Source organism: Drosophila albomicans, chromosome 2L (assembly GCF_009650485.2).
Source record: "Drosophila albomicans strain 15112-1751.03 chromosome 2L, ASM965048v2, whole genome shotgun sequence".
NCBI classification, from domain to species: Eukaryota; Metazoa; Arthropoda; class Insecta; order Diptera; family Drosophilidae; genus Drosophila; species Drosophila albomicans.
In genome coordinates, this window is record NC_047628.2 from 22,179,203 (window position 1) to 22,197,964 (window position 18,762).

The 18,762-nt window shown below is 43.4% G+C and overlaps 7 protein-coding genes across 7 annotated transcripts; 5 read left to right on the forward strand and 2 right to left on the reverse strand.

Moving 5' to 3' along the window:
- The first annotated feature begins 160 nt into the window (after window positions 1-160).
- LOC117564145 (PAT complex subunit CCDC47) lies at window positions 161-2,095 on the forward strand. Its single transcript, XM_034242808.2, has 3 exons — window positions 161-1,119; window positions 1,182-1,529; window positions 1,600-2,095. The coding sequence occupies exons 1-3, from the start codon at window positions 268-270 to the stop codon at window positions 1,837-1,839; spliced, it is 1,440 nt and encodes a 479-aa protein (XP_034098699.1). The 5' UTR covers window positions 161-267; the 3' UTR covers window positions 1,840-2,095.
- A 32-nt stretch (window positions 2,096-2,127) lies between these two features.
- Window positions 2,128-4,638, reverse strand: LOC117564144 (kinesin-1 heavy chain). Its single transcript, XM_034242807.2, has 2 exons — window positions 3,178-4,638; window positions 2,128-3,121 (listed from the first exon to the last, which is right to left on the reverse strand). Exons 1-2 carry the CDS (start codon window positions 4,344-4,346, stop codon window positions 2,260-2,262), a joined length of 2,031 nt encoding a protein of 676 aa, XP_034098698.1. The 5' UTR covers window positions 4,347-4,638; the 3' UTR covers window positions 2,128-2,259.
- A 580-nt stretch (window positions 4,639-5,218) lies between these two features.
- Window positions 5,219-7,638, forward strand: LOC117565269 (myosin-2). Its single transcript, XM_052002250.1, has one exon. The coding sequence runs from the start codon at window positions 5,340-5,342 to the stop codon at window positions 7,341-7,343; it is 2,004 nt and encodes a 667-aa protein (XP_051858210.1). The 5' UTR covers window positions 5,219-5,339; the 3' UTR covers window positions 7,344-7,638.
- Window positions 7,639-9,009: 1,371 nt separating this feature from the next.
- On the forward strand, window positions 9,010-11,927 carry LOC117564855 (uncharacterized). Its single transcript, XM_034243793.2, has 2 exons — window positions 9,010-11,057; window positions 11,757-11,927. Exon 1 carries the CDS (start codon window positions 9,078-9,080, stop codon window positions 11,028-11,030), a length of 1,953 nt encoding a protein of 650 aa, XP_034099684.1. The 5' UTR covers window positions 9,010-9,077; the 3' UTR covers window positions 11,031-11,057; window positions 11,757-11,927.
- Window positions 11,118-14,582, reverse strand: LOC117564854 (protein Spindly). The gene is made up of 6 exons (XM_034243792.2): window positions 13,980-14,582; window positions 13,759-13,924; window positions 13,486-13,701; window positions 13,282-13,423; window positions 13,014-13,112; window positions 11,118-12,949 (listed from the first exon to the last, which is right to left on the reverse strand). Exons 1-6 carry the CDS (start codon window positions 14,505-14,507, stop codon window positions 11,953-11,955), a joined length of 2,148 nt encoding a protein of 715 aa, XP_034099683.1. The 5' UTR covers window positions 14,508-14,582; the 3' UTR covers window positions 11,118-11,952.
- Window positions 14,583-14,758: 176 nt separating this feature from the next.
- LOC117564857 (uncharacterized) lies at window positions 14,759-15,651 on the forward strand. The gene is made up of 3 exons (XM_034243794.2): window positions 14,759-15,156; window positions 15,220-15,290; window positions 15,344-15,651. Exons 1-3 carry the CDS (start codon window positions 14,796-14,798, stop codon window positions 15,635-15,637), a joined length of 726 nt encoding a protein of 241 aa, XP_034099685.1. The 5' UTR covers window positions 14,759-14,795; the 3' UTR covers window positions 15,638-15,651.
- Window positions 15,652-16,108: 457 nt separating this feature from the next.
- Window positions 16,109-18,330, forward strand: LOC117564641 (intraflagellar transport protein 57 homolog). The gene is made up of 3 exons (XM_034243501.2): window positions 16,109-16,445; window positions 16,499-17,258; window positions 18,125-18,330. Exons 1-3 carry the CDS (start codon window positions 16,152-16,154, stop codon window positions 18,268-18,270), a joined length of 1,200 nt encoding a protein of 399 aa, XP_034099392.2. The 5' UTR covers window positions 16,109-16,151; the 3' UTR covers window positions 18,271-18,330.
- Window positions 18,331-18,762: the final 432 nt, after the last annotated feature.

The following is an 18,762-nucleotide window of genomic DNA, read 5'->3' on the forward strand; positions in this document are numbered from 1 at the left end:
TAATAATTTATACTTAAATTAAAAAATCTCAAAAATGACCAACTAAATTTGATTTGCAACTGTTCTGTAGCAGTTGTGCAACCGTTTCTCAACTGTTTTGCACTTTACGTTCCGATTGCTGATTTTCTTAAAATATCGCCTTGTTAATCGATAATTTGCAGTCCAATTAACCTAATTTTTTTCTTATTAGGTGAAAAGTTTTAGATTTAGGTTAATATTAGCTGAATTATATTATTTTTTTTGAGTATTAATTGTAACAAACAAATCATGAGGCCAGTGTTTGCCTTTCTGTTGCTGGGCCTCCTGTGTGCCTGTCAACTAAACCACGCAAACGTTAACCCGGAGTCCGAAGATGATATTGACAATGATTTTGCCGAGTTCGACGATGACTTTGTGGAAGCCAGCTACGACAACTCGGCCACAGCCGAAAATGCCGACTCATCAAAGGGAGTACCAGGTGGCTCGGTTAGCAAGGAAAATGTGGACGCACCTATTAAGCGCACAGTCAATAATGACGACGACGATGACGATGGTCTTGTGGAGAACGACGATGAATTCGAGCATTTCCAAGATGAGGAAGAGTTTGAGGGTTACGATGCGGGCGACACCATGGAACCACCCATTGATCAGAAGACAGAACCCAAGCTAAAGATTCCCAATATACCATTGCATTTCCGCACTCACTGGGATTCCTATTGGATGGAAATGATTATGGTTGCCGGTCTCTTGGCATACTTTGCCAACTTCTTTGCGGGCAAGGCAAAGAATGCCCGTCTGGCGCAGCTCTGGTTTAGCACACACAAAGCGCTGTTGGATGAGAATTTTGCATTGGTCGGTGACGATGGCAAGGTGGAAAATGAGAATCCCGGCCTAATCAAAGAGAGCGAAAGTCTATACACGCTTTGGTGCTCTGGTCGCACTTGCTGTGAGGGCATGTTGGTAGAGCTGAAGATGATCAAGCGTCAGGACTTGGTGTCTCTAGTTGCGGGTTTGATGCGTCCACAATTGGATCAGGCTCACATCAAAATCGAATTGTCACGTGGACTAATGGATGCATTCGTATTTGCAGTAGGCAGCAAGAAGACGATCACCAAGGTATTCAAGGAATACACAGATTTGGTAAGTCCCTCCAACACTATTCATAATTTCTCCTAATATTTTGACTTTGTCTCTTTTGACAGACTAAGTTCTGTAGTTTAGTTGCCAAGCCTGAGGAGCGCTATAATGTGCCCAGCGGCTTTGGAGTGCTCTCCGAAATACCGGAGGCCACATCCGCCATACTCGAGTCACGTGTTATTACCGCACTTAACAAATACCAAAGCTATATCGATTACCTGCACATTTCGGATCAGTTCAGCGGCCAAGTACAACAGGAGGAGGGCAGCACGCTGAAGCAACCGGAGACAAAGGCTGTGCTGTTAGCCGGCTTCAATTTACCCAAACATGCCCAAATGGAGACCATTAAGCCCTTGTTATTGTTGATCTTTTATCTAATGGAACGTTTGAAGACTTACCGCATGTCCAAGGAGGTAAAACACTTCACTACATTTATCTTTACCCTCCAATATCTAAAACACATCTTATCTGTTTTGTTTCTAGGGCAAAGCTAAGGCAGATAAGAATCGCTTGCGTGTGGAGGAGGAGTTCCTTAAGAGTACCCACGCTGCACGCGCCGAGGCTGCGGCTCAGCGACGCGAAGACAAGCGCAAGCAGGAGAAGGAACGCGTGCTCGCTGAGGATGATCCGGAGAAGCAACGTCGCTGGGAGCTGAAGGAACAGAAGCGACAAGCTAAAAAGAATGCACCCAAAATGAAACGTTTGGCCGTAAAATCTTTGTAGTTTTTGTCACAACTCCTGTGCCATTTGTTCGCGCTCATCCTTAGTACTATGTATTCTGTAGTTGGTTATTCCTTAAATGCCACACTCGTTAAAGCAATAAAGTATTTGTATCCTAATGAGCGCCAAAAAAAATGTAAAAAATGGATTTTATTACTTAAAGGTCATCAAATTAAAGAGAACTGCTTAATTCTCTTTTTTTAATTTTAAATTATTATATTAATCCAAAAGGCCAATTAAAAATCGATTCGTCTGGCAATAGATTGAATGAATGATTAAACCATTTCGCAATATTGGAGTTTGAGTAGCTATAATTGTCATATTTTAAATTGGTTTCTATCTTTGGCTAAGCGCCTGGACTATTTAGTTTTGGGAGTGGATTTGGGATTGATTTTATTTGATTAACAGATTAAGGGACCTTTTCTAACACTTGACAGGGAAACAATTCTCATTGGACACATAGGCAATATGGTTGCGAAGCGTTTTGATCTGCTTCTGCGCCGCATCGAAGCTGTACGAGAGCGTGTTGAGCTGGCCCTGCATCTCACGAATGACAGCTTCGCGATCATTGACCGATAACGAGGCTGTGGCACGACATTGAGCCAGCTCCTTTTCGAGGCGATTGATGTGCTCCTGTTGCTGAGCCTTTATCATCTCGGCACGCTCCTTGGTGCCAGCAATAATCTTGGCTGACTCTGTGCGCAACGTATCCAGGTCATCCTGTGTCGTCTTCAGCTGCTCACAGAAGAGATCACGTTGACGCAATAGCTCCTCGATTTCGGTACGCGCTTGAGATAGATCCAGCTGGCATTGAGCCAACTGTGGACTCAGATCGGCCACAGGATTCTCCATCTGTATTTTGCAGGATTTCAACTCTTTGCAGACAACAACTAGTTTGCTCTGCAAATCATCCTTCTCCTTGCATACTTGTGCCAACTTCAGCTGTTCGTTCTCTAGCAGCTTGGGGAAATGTAACAACTCATTGAGCTTTTCCTGGAATTTGGAGCGTATCTCCTTGACCTCAGTGTTAATCTGCTGCTCGATGCGTTTGTTGTTCATGTTGAGCTTCTCCAGCGAGACACACTGCTCCTCGACCTTCTGCTGCGCCAACATATACTTATTGCGATAGTCCTCTAGCTGCTGTGACTGCTCCTTCATGATGCACTTGAATTCCAGCTGCTCCTCCTTAAGTTCATTGACGCGAGCGCGAAGCAAATTGAGCTCGGCAGCATCCGCATCGGAGGCGCCCTTCATTGGCCCGCAGCTGCCAGCGAAGCCCTTCATACTGCAGGAGAGAAATTCTATTTAGGAAAATAAATCTTTTTTTTTGCTACCACTTACCGTTGCTCCAGCTCCTTCATCTGGCAATCCTTGCGCTGATATTGCGTTAGCAAACGCGTATAGTTCTCCTTCATCTTCTCGTACTTGTCCGCCTTGGTGTTACGCTTGCCACCACCAATGACCAGAGGATCGGGATCCTCTGGACAAGGATGTCTTCCAGAGTCAGCACCACCACCACCACCACAATCGTCATCATCATCGTCGCCAGCGCCACAAACTTGCGCCGACTCTCGACGACTGACCTCATGGAGCAGCTTCTTCACAGAGGTCTGCATGTTCACAATGCGCTTCTTGAGCTTGTCTAGTGAATCGCTCTTGCCACACGGACCACTGGACGGCCCACAGGGCGGTGGAGGTGGGCAGCTGGGTTCAGGCGGACACGGGCGCGATCGCTTCGAGGAGCGTGTTGGCTGCGGCGGTGGCACACCACAGCTGCTGCTGCTGGTCTCGTCGCAGGGCGACTTGTTGCATGGTCCCGGACTGCAGACTTGCTTGGGCTTCGATGATTTGGATGCCATAATGGCGCAGGCAATTTCCTGCATCATTTTCATGTCCTCGGGACAGGCGCCCTTCATCTTTTGCATGGCCTTGCTGAGCGCCTTTATTAAGCGATCCTCTTGCCCCTCCACCTGGCCGCAGCTAGAACCGCCACCAGCTTCCTCGCTGCAATCGTCGGCCGTGGCACCGCTACCGCCCAGGCCACCACCCGTCAAGGGCGCTCCGCAGGGACCCACGCAATAGGGCGAAATGTTGTCGTCGTCCACGGTGGTGGTCATCGTTAGCTCACGATAATGACGATGGGAGCCGAAGTTCTGCAGCTGCACTGCCCGATTCATCATCGTGTGCAACTTGATGTTCTCCTGTTCCATGCAGATGCGCAGTCGCTTGATTTCACGCAGCTCATTGCGTGTCTTACAGGGTTTACCACACATGTCCATCACCTGCGCCTTGATGTCCTGTATGATCTTGTTCTGGCAATCGATCTCCTTGATCAGCGCCAAGTACTCCATGTACATACGCTTCTGCTCGGGATCATCGGACGATTCGCCGAGACGGGAGAATAGATCCTCATCTTGTCCTTCCTCTAGGCCGCCCTCATCCATGCCGCCTGTGGCAATGTCCTCCTCCTCATAGTCTTGCTCCTCAGCACCACCCTCTGCATCTCCCATCTTGCTGCTTAGTTGTTAATCTCACGGATTTATGCTTAAAATATCTTTATAACGTATTCTACAGCAATTCCTTAACGTCTCTTATCTTTTTCGATTCTTATTAATTGACTTGATCGTTGAATGCTTGGTTTGATTTCTTTGAATGTTTCGGTTGTTTTTTGGATTTGTCTAAATCGTAACCCCAATCACTTGTAATTTTAAGCGCATAATATGGAAATTTTGCATAAATTCTGAAATGAATTACTATAAAATTTTAAGGTTGTTGTGTTGTTTTTTTAAACGACTAAAATGAACTGATATATTTCCGTTATACTTTTCTGTTGCTCCACACGCGACACACATATCGATCGCCTACTATGATCCCAATCATTTCCCAACCATCCCATTCCATTCCCCCCACCCAAAATTATTTGGAAACTATCCGGAGATCGCTTGCTTTAAGCTCTGTCGAACAAACTGTAATACATCTATAGACTATGTTTGCTATTATTTTTAAATTCGATAAATTTGGATCTTGTATAAATTAATTTCCTTATTAACTTAATCATACCCTGTAGTTGGCATTATCAAAATATATTTTATTATATGTTAGCTAACATATTATATATATTAAAATTATTTGTACTCATATTCAAATTATAGTTTTCTAATATTTAAGATGTATTTCTTAGCCAAATTTCTTTCGCGAAATTTGAAGTACCATTAGAAATTGTAATTGAAATCAGATTAATAAATAATAAGCTCCAATGACCACTTCCTCCTCGTTTTTCTATACTATTTAACTTCTTTTTTCTAACTCGCAATTCCGGCCGTCTCTCACACTTTTAGCAGCTATTCTCGATGGATAAGTAGGCCTATATAAAAAATTCGGATAAAACACTTTCGAATTGTTCCAAGGTAGAAGTAATTATTTTTGGTAAACGCATATGAAAGTATCCTTTTAAAAATTTTCTGTTAGCAGTAAGTAAGAAAGCAAAAGCAAAATTCTTGTAAATGATAATTCCGGCCATTAACGAATCAAATCCCACCAAATTGACGACGACGACTACCAACGATCCGTCTCTGGAGACGGGTCATGCCCAAAACGACTCAATGGCCAGGCATCAGGACATCAATGCTGACAATCCGAGTGCCGTAACTGTGAAGCCCATGGTCAAGAAGCAGAGCTACAACAATCTGCAGCAATGTCAGGCGGCAGTTCTCAACACAATCAATAGCAAGGCAGGAGCACCGGCAGCCAGCAATGAAACTACATCAGGCGACGACTACGATGAGGAAGAGTTGACACTCAGCGAGGGTGAACCGTTTGGCTCCCAAGAGGACGAGGATGACATGGGCAGCCGCATCAATAAGCATGGCGACGAAATCGGTTCGAAACTAAAGCTCGAGCTCAGCAAGTACAAGCAGGAGCTGCATGAGTACAACGAAACCACCAAGGATCTGGAGAAGAAGTACATGAAGATCAACCTTGAGCTGACCGAAATGCAGCAGAAACATCACAAATTCGTGCATCTGCATGACTCAAATGCCGAGCTGGAGCTGCGATCGGATGGCATTGATGGGGTGGAAGAGCATGCTCCACTGAGCTATGTCACCTCTAACACCAGCATGACCAGCTCGGATTTGCGGCACAAGAACGCCAAGATGTTCGGCATCAACAGCAACAGCAGCAGTTTTATGACAGTAATGGAGGCGCCCAGCAGCGCAGCGCTACTGCTCGAGACATCCGGCAAGAAGCGGCCAAAGTCGTCTAAGCTGCGTCGCAATCTCGCTGCCCAGGTGGACGTGGACTATAGGCCACATATTGTGGGTGCGCTGACCAAGCGGCAGACGCGACAGGGACGTGGCGGCATTAGAACAGCGCAGGACTTGCTGGAGGAACAGGAAAACGAGCCATCCATCAAGGAGATGTATTGCGTGCTCAAGGATGTGATCAATACGAGCAAGGAGCATAACAAATACAGCACCTATGATCGCAATCGGGAGCGACATCGCGAGAGGGGACGAGAAAGAGACCGAGATCAAGAGAGCGGAGGAGGAGATTACACACAATTGTATACGACCATCAAGGATCTGAAGAGCGAGCAGCAGCAGTATCGCAACATCATCAGGCAGCAGCAGGAACGCATTTCGGATTATCACACACGATGCGTCAAGGCGCAGGACATTATGAAGACGCAGAAGCATGAGATCGACAAGCTGCAGGTGAACAACAAACAGCTCGAGTCGAGCATCTATCTGGACATTGACACGCTGCGCTCCAAGATCGACAGCAAACTGAAGAGCGTGGCGAAGTTGCCGCACATGATGCGCGAAGAGCACTCCAAATACGAGAAGGTGATGCGTGAGAATTGCCTGATGGCCGAGAAACTACACGAGCTGCAAAAGGAGGCCAATTTGCTCAAGGCCAAGATCGATGAGCTGGGTAAGCGTAAGCTGATCACGGTGAATCGCCTGAAGGCCGCCGAACGTGATCTGAAGATTTTCAAGAACTACAACGCATCGCTGAAAACGGAGAAGCGTCGAATGGCCGATGAGCTGCAGACCATGAAGGAGCAATTAGATTCGCTGCAAGCGGCCAGTAAACGCCAGCTCACACGGCATCGTGAGCAGACGGAGAAACAGCGTCGGGAGCTGCAGAAACGCATCTATGACCTCGAACTAAAGCTCAGTCGCAGTCAGAACTCCACGTCCAGTTTGATTCAGGAACGCGACAGTCTAATTGCCGAGTTGCAGACGCAGCTGCACACGTTGGTTCACAATTTCGAGGTGTCCCAGAAGCACATTCGAGTGCTGCGTCGTCACATCTATTCGATGACCTCGGGTGGCGGCGGCTCATCGGTGATGCCTTCGTCCAGTAGTCATCGTCGCAGTCCCAGCGAATCGAATATGGTGCGTGCCAATCAATTGATCAGCCAACATCAGGTTCACGGTCAACCCAGCGTTAGTGCCTCACGTCTCAGCAGTCCACGCATGCTGAAGACCAGATCTTCCTGAGATCTGAGATCTGTTCTATTCAGCGATTCAGGCAACTTGACAATACGGCCAAAAGGCTTCAGCATATATTGCATCATCTTGTTTATGTCATTAGATGATGATTACTATATTTGCTTGATTGCCGCGGGGCCATATCATCAAGTTGCCTGGAAGTCATCTGAAGTGTTGACTGCGTGGCAAAACTGTTTCGACTTCAATATCTTTGATTGAATTGTGATTGTGTGTACATTTTTGCATTTTAGTCTATTATAAATTGTGTGAATATCAAATAAAGTTTATTCTTATTTTGAAATTATGAATTATTGAAATTATATGTAAACTTTTAATGTCGCAAAACTTAATAATAAATAAATATAAAAAATGTATGTATGTATGTATCTACTAATAAACATTTTTCAATTTAAAATTAATCTAAAATCTATAAACTATAATATGAGAGTTATATAATAAAGAATTTGAAGGTAACCTGGAATGAATCACGTTTAATTTTTCAATAGTTTTAATAGCGAATAGTTAGGACATCAAAAAATGTAATATTCATTTCATTTTATTTTAGCACAGCAATATTTTATTTAAATGCTGCTTGACAAAGACTATTAAATCTTTAATATCCTCCTACTTTTAAATGAATGTTTATTACTTGGAATTAATTCCATCATGCCTTAGAAAAGTGCTAAATTCATTAAATGAGAACCGACGGATTCATAGAAACTGATTTATTTATTGAGAGAACTGAAAAATTCCACTACAGTTCGATTTTCTAAAAAGGGAACTATTTCCGCAAAATACACAATCACTATAAAGAATGCTTAATTATTAAATATTTATATTTCAATAATAATAATTTTAGAAAATCTGTTGAATTTTGCAGAATAACTTCAAGTCGATTTAATCATTTATAATAATATTTAGCAAGTATAATAATAACCAGAGATCATCGCGAACTCGAATGCCTTCCAAATATAGTACAAATACGAAATCATATTGTTTAATGATGATATTTATAATAAGCTGGCGCCCTACGTCAAGGCCTTGGCTATAAATAGTAGAACGCAAAAGACTTATTAGGCTTTATTCGAAGATCGCAAAACAAGTGAGTGTCAATGAGCTGACCAAACTTTGGAGTGTTCCGATGGTGAATATACTCATTTGCGATTTGTGTAAACAATTGAACATACAGCTGATGCCAAATATATGCATAAATATTAATATATATGTATATCACATATACAGTAAACATATTCCACACGGGCATCTGAGTGGGATTCGGGCGAAAAAGTGATGATGCTTAGAGGAAGAGTGTAGACGGACAGACGGAGTGGACAGTGGGGAGGAACAATGTTGACAGCTGTGCAAGAAGTGCGCAGCGTGGAGCACTTGGAATAGGAAGTGAGTGAGTAAGAGAAAGAGAGAGAGAGAGTGCGTCCAAGTGACTCTCTCCCCATGGGCTAAATATAACAGAAGCACTGAGTATTGAAAATTCTAAAACTGAGAAAATCATGTTTTCAATATGAGGGGGCGGCAGTCAGCGGGGGGCTGCGGTGCTCGCCAAAAGGTGTGTGTTTTGCCTTTTAATTATTTTTTGCTCTCATCGGTCGCTTTTCAGCAATTTCCCTCAATGTGAGGGCCGCACACTCTCACACGCAGTTGATTTTTCGCACGCGACCCGAGCAAACGCTTTGCGGCGGTGTTTTTTTTATTTAATTTTGATTTTTCGGATTTGGATACGCTTCAATGAGCAAGTGGTATGCCAGCAAGCGGATGACGCACTGGCTCGCCATCGCTTTGACTCTTGCACTGCACGTGCTAGCGGTTGCTGCCGTTGAGGGGGAGGAGACAGAGGTGGAGACGGAGGCGGAGACGAAAGAGGAGGCTTGCCTCATACGTGCCACACTCTATGTGACGCCACGCGAACTGCGTCAGCCGCAGGACTTCGGACTACCTCTGACCATCAACTGCAACAACGTTAGCAGCAATCTGACATCGAGCTTTGATCTCTCGTCGCAACGCGTGGCTGGCAAGCTGCATGTGCTGCTCAATGGCAGCCAGACGCCGCCACTGAACGTCTCCAGCTATGGCCTGGAGTATCTCGACAATTGTCGCCAGCTACAAAGTCTGGAGATTGAGCATTTCGTTGGCGATGCCAGTCTGCAATTGAGCTGTGCTGGACAGCAACTAAAAAACTTGAGTGCGCTCTCCTTGAGCCACAACGAGCTGGGAACACTGAGCGGGAACAGTTTTGAGTTATTGCCACAGCTGGAGCAGCTGCGCATCGAGCAGAATTCCTTGCGGCTGCTGGAACCCTTCACCAACTGTGAGCAGCTGCTTAAATTGAGTATACGACAGGAGCGCCAGCTGGCATTGCGTCAAAGCGACGTCCTAGAGCAGCTGCCACGTCTGCAGCACTTGGAGTTGATACAACTTAAACTTATAACTGCAGAGCTGCTGGAGACGCTGCCAGGAGAACTGCGGGAGCTGCATGTGCAACAGACGCCAATTGAACCGCCGCAGCTAAGCATTAACAATGGCAGCGCACAGCTGATCAACTTGACTTTGGTGCAGTGTCAATTGAAGGCATTTAAACTGCAGCTGGAACCGGAGGAGTCGCAGTTATTGCATCTCAATCTTAGCGGCAATGTGTTGAGACAACTGGAGTTGGCCAGCGCGTCACTCATCAGCCTCGATCTCAGTGCCAACCAGTTGACCATCCTGAACAGCAGCTGGTTCGCTCAGTTGCCACGTCTTCAAACGTTGCAAGTGCGATCGAATCGTATGCACAGCATTTCGCTGCAACAGCTGCTACAGCTGTCGCCGCATAGCCTGCTCCATTTGGACTTGAGCTCCAATCTGCTGCTGCGGCTGCTGGACACGCAGCATGCGCGTTGGGATCAGACTCGACAGCTGCGCATGCGCATCGACGACAATCCTTGGAGCTGCCAATGGCTTTTGAGCTTCTCGCATGCGCGTCCCGAGTTGTTTCGCCTCTTCACCTATGCCAAATACATTTCCCAGATCAATGTGAATGGCTTGAGTTGTCGCCCGCAGCTGGAGGAGGAGTCGATTGAGTCAAATGCAGACATTGCTGCAAATCACACCAAACAGTTGGATGAGCAGGCACAGCGCCATGCTCATCTAAATGTCTCCAGTCACACGGTGCTCTATGGCAATCCCATTCAGCAGTCGCATAGCCAACGCTCCGAGGCTCTGATCATCGTCTTCATGCTGCCGCTGGGCATTGCGCTGCTCTTCCTGCTGCTCTATATGTATCTGCATTGCGAACGTCTCTTCCACTGGTCATATTACTCCAATGGCATGGGCTGCTTTGGTGGCAACAAATCGACGCGCGGTCAGCGCTTTGTGGATCACATTGATATCGTGCGTTATCCGGTGGCCAATGGCAGCACTTGCGCCGAGCTGGAAACGCAGCCCGATGGCTATGAGACGCCTCTCAGCAACGCTGCTTCGATTTGCAATTGTGGTGGCCACAGGCAATCGACCTGCTCGAGAACCCATCACGTCACCTATGAAACAATGCCCACCGAGCTGCCCTATCAGCTGTATGCCGAGATCAAAGAGCAGGTCGATGCACCAGGAGAGGCGGACCAGACACTAGCTGACACGCCGGGCTCAACTGCGCCCATCTATGACCACTTGTCGTACGAGGAGGAGAAGCCGTTGGAAGTTTAAGCGGCGACGTTAAAGTAACAATAATAGGTAAGAGTGGGAATTAAATTAAATAACCTCCTAATTAAATATTTGTTATTACAGTGTTTTTTATTTTTGCCATAAACACTAAACTCTATTTTTTTAATGGTTTTTGTTGTATTACTTACACATATTTATTGCATCTATTGGAAGTTTTCGCTATTTAAAAACGGTTGCAGACTTTTTTCTGCTCATTAAACATAAAGAAATTCCAAAGCATGTACAAATAGCAAAATTTATGATACGAATTGAATTTAATTTTGTTTTTTTAGATATCAAAAAATTAAACTTTTCCTAATCGTTTTAAATTTAATTTTAGTTTTAGTTTTTTTTATCGTTTTAGTAAAGCTCTTGTAAAGCTCATATAAACATAGTTTATATGAAATTGTGACATATAAATAGAGTATTTCCCAGCGGTATTATAAAATTAAATTAAATAATGCGTACGGCAATTTAGTTGAAGATTTACGCATTTTTGTTGTATACAATATTATTTGAATTTTGAGTAATTTTATATAAGAATTGTTATTAGAGTAAATTGCTTAATGTTCTTTGAAAAAAAATCAGCAGCTAAAGAAATAAAAGTTAAGAACAGAATAGCTTCATCAAGTTATACAAAATTTACAATTGCCTCTACTCACATTAAAATTTCTAGTAATTCTTAAAGTAAGCAAACATTCCTATCAATATAATTTCATTGTCTTTCAGGTTAACTCTAAAGAAGCATGGCAACTGCAAATCCTAATTATATTGTGTATAATTTCATTAGGCATCTCTACTCTGCTTGGCAAGAATTATTCAGTTTGTACGTCTTGTTGTTCGGTGTGTAATTTATTTCTAAGTTTTAAATCTAATTATAAATTAATTTTTGTATCTTCATGCAAATAGTATTCAACATGAAACATCATTTTAGGGACAAGCCCGAGTTTTTGGGCGCGACAACAATGCGACGAATAATATTTTGAGATTTCTTCAGGGGTTTAATGTCCTTACCAGCAGGTTGTTCGTTCTCCTTGTGACTCTCAACCGGACTACAGATATCCGGACTCAGATTGTGCACTATGGGATCACTACTGCTGAACTGCACATTCTTACGATTATCCTCAGCAAATAAATCGCGCTTCTTTGACATTATAGAACGCACATTGTTGTTGGTGACCTCCTGTATAGGTGACTTTTCCGCTGAGCCAATTTTCATGCTCACTGGAGTTGACTTCCGCAATGGTTTGCTTTCACTTTGAACGTCTTCTTTGATTTTAACGGGCGTGCCCTTGCGGTTTGGTTTAGCTGGTGAATTTAAGGGCTCCTCATCCTCTGATAATTCTGCTTTGATCTGCGTAAATTTGATGGGTGTTCCCTTGCGATTGGGTTTAGCGGGCACAAGCAGTTCAGCTGTCTGCTCCTGATTCTGTTCCTCAGACAGCAGCTCGCGATCAGCTTTAACTTTGATGAGTCCCAAGCGCGACTTCGCAACTATTGGAAGCTGCTCAACAGCTGTCGACTCCGCTGGCTCCATTTTGCACTGCATCTGCTGTTCCACAATTGTAGCTTGATCTCCGCTTGAGGACAATTCCTGTTTCACTTCATTAGGCGTAATTGGAGTTGCCTCTTTTGGTTCAATTTTCAGTGGCGTATCCAAATTAATCACTTCAGTTGTAGTGGATAAAGGCGTTTTGAGTGGCGTTATCAAAGAAATGACTTCAGTGGCTGTTGTCGCAATTAAAGGACTCGAAGTAGGTGTAGGCAGCGCACTAACAATACGAGGTAATGCAGCCTTTAATTCCGCCTCCTTGATATCAAACTCCATGGCTTTTACTTGTTTGAAGGAAATCTTGTGCTCCGTTAGCAGATTTTCGCGATCGATGAGCACACAACGCGATTTAAGCGACTCAAAGCGCCAACTGCAAAAAAACGAAAACGAATATAAACAAGTGGAATAGTGAAATATATAAATTGTAAACTCACCGTACCATTTCCTGCTGCACATTTCGCAGCTGCTCCTCGATTGTGGCCTTCTGGATGTGCATGCTATGCAGCTGGGTCTTCAGATCGTCCGTTTCGCGTCTAAATGGAGGGGGGGAGGAATGATTGTTGTTTGTGAACTTAAACTAACTAGTACTGTTTTTAAAACACTAAACACGATCACAACAAGAACAAACTGTAGCCGGTAAAATCTAGCAAGTGATTGCAGCATTTTGTAATCACATGACTCAAACGTTCAGTCAATTCATACTTGCAGAAATCCAGCATTGAATCCAGCCAAGTGACGGACTTTTGGCTGGCTAAATCACGCAATCGCTCCTGCGACACATTCAAATTACGCTCCAACTTCACGTTTTGCGCCATCAGCTGGCGAATGCGTTCATTCAGTTTATCTGCAAGTAATGCAATTACAATTAGTTAAAAATTATAAGTGAGTCACTTATTAAAGACTAACTTTGATAGGTTTTATCTGCGCTACAGAAGATGGTGCTGCACGCCTGGAGTTCTGTGTGCATTGCAATGTTCTCACGCTTCAAACGATGTATTTCGTATTTGCTGTCATTGAATATCTTCTTCATGTCCAAATAGCTTTTCTTTTGGCTCGCCAGCAGGTGCTTCATCGCCTGTCGCTGATCATCGACCTCGGCGAACAAAGAGTTGCCCTTGCGATCTATTAGGTATACAAAATTTAATTGACATTCAGTTGTATTATTTATTCATTGCTTACCATTCTGTTCCGGCGCACTGGACAGCATGGCTATCTTGGCATTCGCTTCAACCAACTGCTCCTGTGAGCTCTCCAACAGCTGCAGCTTCTCCTCTAGCTCATCGCGTTTGCCACGCAAATTCTCCTCCATGCAACTCAGCTGATCCTTCAGTATTTCTATGGTTTTCTGCCGAACAATTGCATCTATAGAAAACTGCTGTTAAAATACTTGATTTACTCACTTCTTGCTCGGCTACAGCGAAAGTGTTTTGCACTTTGACATCCTCGTATTCCGCTAACTTTTGAATTAGCTCCGCATTTTCTTGTTCCATGGCAGTCAAGCGATTGACAATCTCATCGTCTGCACTGTTGGCTTTGAGTGCTGTGCTTGATTCAAGATCCCGTACTGTGGCTTCCAGTTTGCTCTTGAGGCACTCCGTCTCCTCGGTCTTGGCATCGTGATCCTGCTGCAGAGTCTCGTGCTCCAATTGCAGATTGCGATATTTGCGACGCAGTTCGTCCAGTTCCTGTTGTAGTCGCAACTCGTTGTCGGGACAAGCGACCTGCGCTTGTTGATTGTATTGCTCTAGCTCCTGAGTCAGATACTTTTCGGCCGCCAACGAAGTGTCCAGACTGCGTTTGAGTTCATGAATGCGCTGTGCATCGGCATCACACCGTTCCTTCAGCTGCTCATGTCGTCCGTGTAGTAATTTATATTCTTCAATTATATCGTCTACGCTTAACGCACCCAAATCCAAGTTTTTATACATTTTTCGTCACACACAAATTGCGGCTTGCTCGTTGATCATGGGCGTCAGAAAATTTTTGAAAAAAGTGTGCAAAAGTGACGCTGTGCAACAGTGCGGTAACACTGGCTAAAAATGTGGCGGCATGTCGATAATTCTGCTCCTCACGAACTAGGTAGCCAGCCAGTCAGTGAGTACATTGTGGTATTTTGGTATTTTCAACTGCGATTAAAACGTATTTTTTGAAAATCTTACTTTTGGTAACATCTCGAGGAGGCAAAACATTGGTGTTGTGATTTCTGTAAACAAACAATGTCTTTTAGAGAGGAAAAAAGAAAGAGAGCCAAGAATTTCTCGGCAGAAGAAGAACTGGTGCTCACAATGCTGGCGGATGAAAAGAGAAACGTGCTGGGCCTAAGAAAATCGGATGCTATAACGTGGAGGCGCAAGATGCAAGCGTGGAAGGATGTTGCGGATTTACACTTCCAGCAAACAGGCGTACGCCGGGAATGGAAAGCACTGCGAGAGAAATATGTAAATATACGACGCCGATCGGAAGGGAAACCAATTGGCAGTAATAAAACGCTTCGCTTATATAGCAGTCTAGAACCATCGATGCGAAGAGATGATCCAACACGTATTATTAACAAGGCGTTGGATAGCGATGCTTCTTGTAAGTAAAGTTCACTGTTGACTATAGAAAATCTCAACTATGATTATTTTAATATAATTACAGCTGATATCGACAACGCCATGAGTTACGTGGAGAAGGATGAATTACTAGCTGATACCACAGAAGTGCACAATGTAAGCGCAGTTAAAATTGAGTGTGGTATTTTTACAAAAATTATGATTTGCAGCCTGCTCGAGAGGAAGACCTGATTGCCACAAGAACCGAGTGGCTTTCTGGAAATATACGCACACAGAGTCTACCTAAATCCTGTAATCGCAATCTAGAGGAGGAGACCATAAACTTAATACGCTTACAGCAGGACTTCTTTCGAAGTAAAAACCAGCGGGCACAGGAAAAACATGATCTTGAAATGCGCAGAGAGAAATGGAAACTCGAGCAGGAAGTACAGGAGGGAAAGTTGCGAATAGAGATGATTGAACTGGAGATCATGGAAAAGAGAGCCAAACTTGATATGAAATAATGTTATTATATTTCTATTAATGTGTTCTATAAGCTCCTATGGTAGCTGACTTATATGAGTTTCTAATTGTAATTGAAAGAAGATAAAATACATTTGTTGAATTTAATGCAAAAAATTAAAATAAATATACAAAATTCTAATTTGAATTAACCGTTACTTGATTTGATAACACACATGTACATAAGAATGTCGATAGGATTTCGATTATTCGATAGCCAGAGGAGGAGCACAGAGCAAAATGAGTGGCGCCATCTATTGAGTTTTTACTCTGGCGCGCCAAGTTTAAATTGAAATCTAAATATATATAGTATGCAGTTTAATAAATAAATTTACATATTTACGAGATATGAAAATATTTCAACAATTTTAAAATAAATCGCCATCATAACAGCTGTTTAACAGCGTATTCGTTGCTTTTTGTTTGTTTTTAATGGTTGCTATGGCAATTGTTAAAGGGCAAAACAAAGTTTTAATCAAATTTTTTCCACTGCACATATTGTACACAAACAATAAAATGCAAGAAGACTCTGCAGAAAAGTCGCAGCAATTGCAAAATTTCCAATCCGATGATTTACTGGAAAAGCTTAAGCTGCTCAATTATGAAAAGCACTTGCTGAGGGAATATAAATTGAAGCCTTTATCGCGGTTTTACTTTGTCAAGGCCACAAATCCCGGCGAGCAATTCTTTATGTTCACACTCATCTGCTGGTGGCTGTGCAAGAAACTGGGCAAGGACATGGAACGGCCACAGGAGTACGATGATCCCAACACGGTTATAGCCAAGATTATACAAATGCTGGAGGAGATTGTAAGTTGAGTTCATATTCGTTACTCTTCAGCCTAGCGACAACGTCTTTGCAGGATGTTCCAGTGGATTTTCCACCCAATAAACTAATACGTGGCGCTGGACCCATTTGCCTCATGGTCCTGGACATTCTGGCCACGCAGGCCTTGAAGGTGACAAAGGTGAACTTTCAGCGGTTGCATATCACACAGGAGGAGGAGTTTGTGGGCGACTACTTGGAGGACAATGCTGAAATTATATTGGAGAAGCTGGAGGACGAACAGAATGCCACAGCATTGAGCGATGACAGCGACATGGAGCTGGAGGCGCACAATTTCAAGCAACTCAATTGGCTAAATCGCCAAAAGCGCAACATGGGCGACATGGCAACAGATGAGCAGAACCGTGATCTGAATGCTCGCCTCAGCGATCATCAGGAATGGCGTCTGGAGCTCGAGCGTGTGCTGCAGCAGCTGAAGGTGTTTGTCAAAGCGGATGCTCGCGATTGGCGCACTCACATCAGCCAGATGGAGGCACTCAATGCGGGCATTGCCAATGTGTCGGAACCGACGCAGGCTCAGCTCAAGAAATTGCACAGCGAGTTCACCTTCAGTCTGGAGAAGATCGAGAGCAGGGAAAAGCATTTGAACAACGAACTGCAGCAGCTTATACAACAGTACAAAGAGCTGTCCATTGAGTTATCCACAGTGCAGTATGCGCAGACACAGCTGCAGACCGATATGGAGAAGCAGATGAATCAGCTGAGCGAGGTGATGGCCGAGCAGGAGCTCAAGAAGGAGGAAATGGAGCGACGTGGTCAAGTTATGTCCGATGGCAGTAAGTATGGGGCGTCTAGGGGACTTTATATAAAGAGAAGGGCAGGTTTATTTAAAATATAACATTTATGGCATGCTGAAAATGTATCTCAAAGATCATATTATCGTATTAGAATCGGAGTTTAAGTAATTATTATTTTCATTTTTATATATTATATATGCTTTGAAAGTGTCATTTTAAATAATCAAAAGAATCAGAGAAGAATAATTTATCATTTTATTATCAATTTATCATTTGAAATTTGTAGAGCTGTTGCAAATTAAATCAACTTATAAAAACTTATAAAAATGTAAATATTAACAGAATAACTTTAAATAACTGAAGTATTTTCCGTTGGAAATTCAGAAAGAAATCCTCGATTAAAATTTGAATTTGAATGAAGACCAGGCCATTCTCTTAATTTAATAAAAAATCTTCAATGCAGAGATGCTTTTGAAAGGAATTGTAATTTAAGGCTAATATCAAATTATCATTAACCTAACTACACTTTATAAATACTTCAAAAGCTATCAAGATTTGCTGTAGTTGTCATATGCATAGAATGCGTACAGAAGTTCGTTAGTAAACTTTAAACAAACTGATCATAATATTGTTTTATGTGATACTGAATTGTGTGAATCAGAGCACAACACATTGCATTTTATCATATTATTGTTGCAACTGTTTGGATGACGCAAAATATATAAACAAAATAAGTTGCAAGTTGCACTTTGAGGGGAATTCCCCAACATCTGTTGTGGGTGGTGATTGATACTCTTGTGAATCAGACCTTAAGTCACTGTAGAATTACTTTTTTTGATTTCAATTCAATTTCCAATTCATTCTTAGTCATTCTTCAATTAAACTCTTTTTTATTCACCCAACAGGTTCTGTGCAGCAGATCAAGAAGGCGATCGTGAAGCTTAAGGATGACATTGCGCAGCTGAATCTGGAGGTGGCGCTTCTTGTGCATGCCTACGATCAGGACACAGTGCGTCAAACGCTCGGCGTGCTCGATCAGCCAAACAACTGAATAACTGATAACGAGAGGGGGCAATAAAAAACATAAAACAGAAAAAGAAAAATACCCGTTTACCACAATTTCGAAATAGTCTATTCTTATGTAGATTTAGCATATGCATGCGATCTCTTAGCCCGAGCATTTTTCACACTTGGCCATGGGTGCGTGATCGATGCTGATCGTAATCAGATCGTCGTTGGCAGACCACCGGCGTTGACCGCGCCCCCTTCCCCTCCTGCCACGTTCGCTGTCGTTGTCGTTGTCGATTTGTTTGATTTTGATTGCCGAACCTCAACTGATAATAGTTTCGTAATTGGTTGCTAAGCCAATAGGGCGGTCAATTATCACCTCAATGTTATCTGCAACTCACACACACACACACATACAGAGAGTTCAACGCGTGTCCTGCGCTGATCAGATAAGCAATATGTTGCCTGGATCACGTACATAAGAAGAGCCGCCAAAGAACTACCACATCACCTAACCAAACCAAACCAAGACAAA

Bases quoted from the DNA above. Each gene is read 5' to 3' on its own strand.
- LOC117564145 (XM_034242808.2), top strand. From the start codon at position 268: ATGAGGCCAGTGTTTGCCTTTCTGTTGCTGGGCCTCCTGTGTGCCTGT. The intron at 1,120-1,181 runs GTAAGTCCCTCC...CTCTTTTGACAG, and splicing joins TCAAGGAATACACAGATTTG to ACTAAGTTCTGTAGTTTAGT. The intron at 1,530-1,599 runs GTAAAACACTTC...TTTTGTTTCTAG, and splicing joins CTTACCGCATGTCCAAGGAG to GGCAAAGCTAAGGCAGATAA.
- LOC117564144 (XM_034242807.2), bottom strand. From the start codon at position 4,346: ATGGGAGATGCAGAGGGTGGTGCTGAGGAGCAAGACTATGAGGAGGAG. The intron at 3,122-3,177 runs GTAAGTGGTAGC...TCTCTCCTGCAG, and splicing joins ATGAAGGAGCTGGAGCAACG to TATGAAGGGCTTCGCTGGCA.
- LOC117565269 (XM_052002250.1), top strand. From the start codon at position 5,340: ATGATAATTCCGGCCATTAACGAATCAAATCCCACCAAATTGACGACG.
- LOC117564855 (XM_034243793.2), top strand. From the start codon at position 9,078: ATGAGCAAGTGGTATGCCAGCAAGCGGATGACGCACTGGCTCGCCATC.
- LOC117564854 (XM_034243792.2), bottom strand. From the start codon at position 14,507: ATGTATAAAAACTTGGATTTGGGTGCGTTAAGCGTAGACGATATAATT. The intron at 13,925-13,979 runs GTGAGTAAATCA...ATTGTTCGGCAG, and splicing joins TCGCTGTAGCCGAGCAAGAA to AAAACCATAGAAATACTGAA. The intron at 13,424-13,485 runs GTTAGTCTTTAA...CATTACTTGCAG, and splicing joins CGCAGATAAAACCTATCAAA to ATAAACTGAATGAACGCATT.
- LOC117564857 (XM_034243794.2), top strand. From the start codon at position 14,796: ATGTCTTTTAGAGAGGAAAAAAGAAAGAGAGCCAAGAATTTCTCGGCA. The intron at 15,157-15,219 runs GTAAGTAAAGTT...ATATAATTACAG, and splicing joins GTTGGATAGCGATGCTTCTT to CTGATATCGACAACGCCATG. The intron at 15,291-15,343 runs GTAAGCGCAGTT...TATGATTTGCAG, and splicing joins ATACCACAGAAGTGCACAAT to CCTGCTCGAGAGGAAGACCT.
- LOC117564641 (XM_034243501.2), top strand. From the start codon at position 16,152: ATGCAAGAAGACTCTGCAGAAAAGTCGCAGCAATTGCAAAATTTCCAA. The intron at 16,446-16,498 runs GTAAGTTGAGTT...ACGTCTTTGCAG, and splicing joins TACAAATGCTGGAGGAGATT to GATGTTCCAGTGGATTTTCC. The intron at 17,259-18,124 runs GTAAGTATGGGG...TTCACCCAACAG, and splicing joins TCAAGTTATGTCCGATGGCA to GTTCTGTGCAGCAGATCAAG.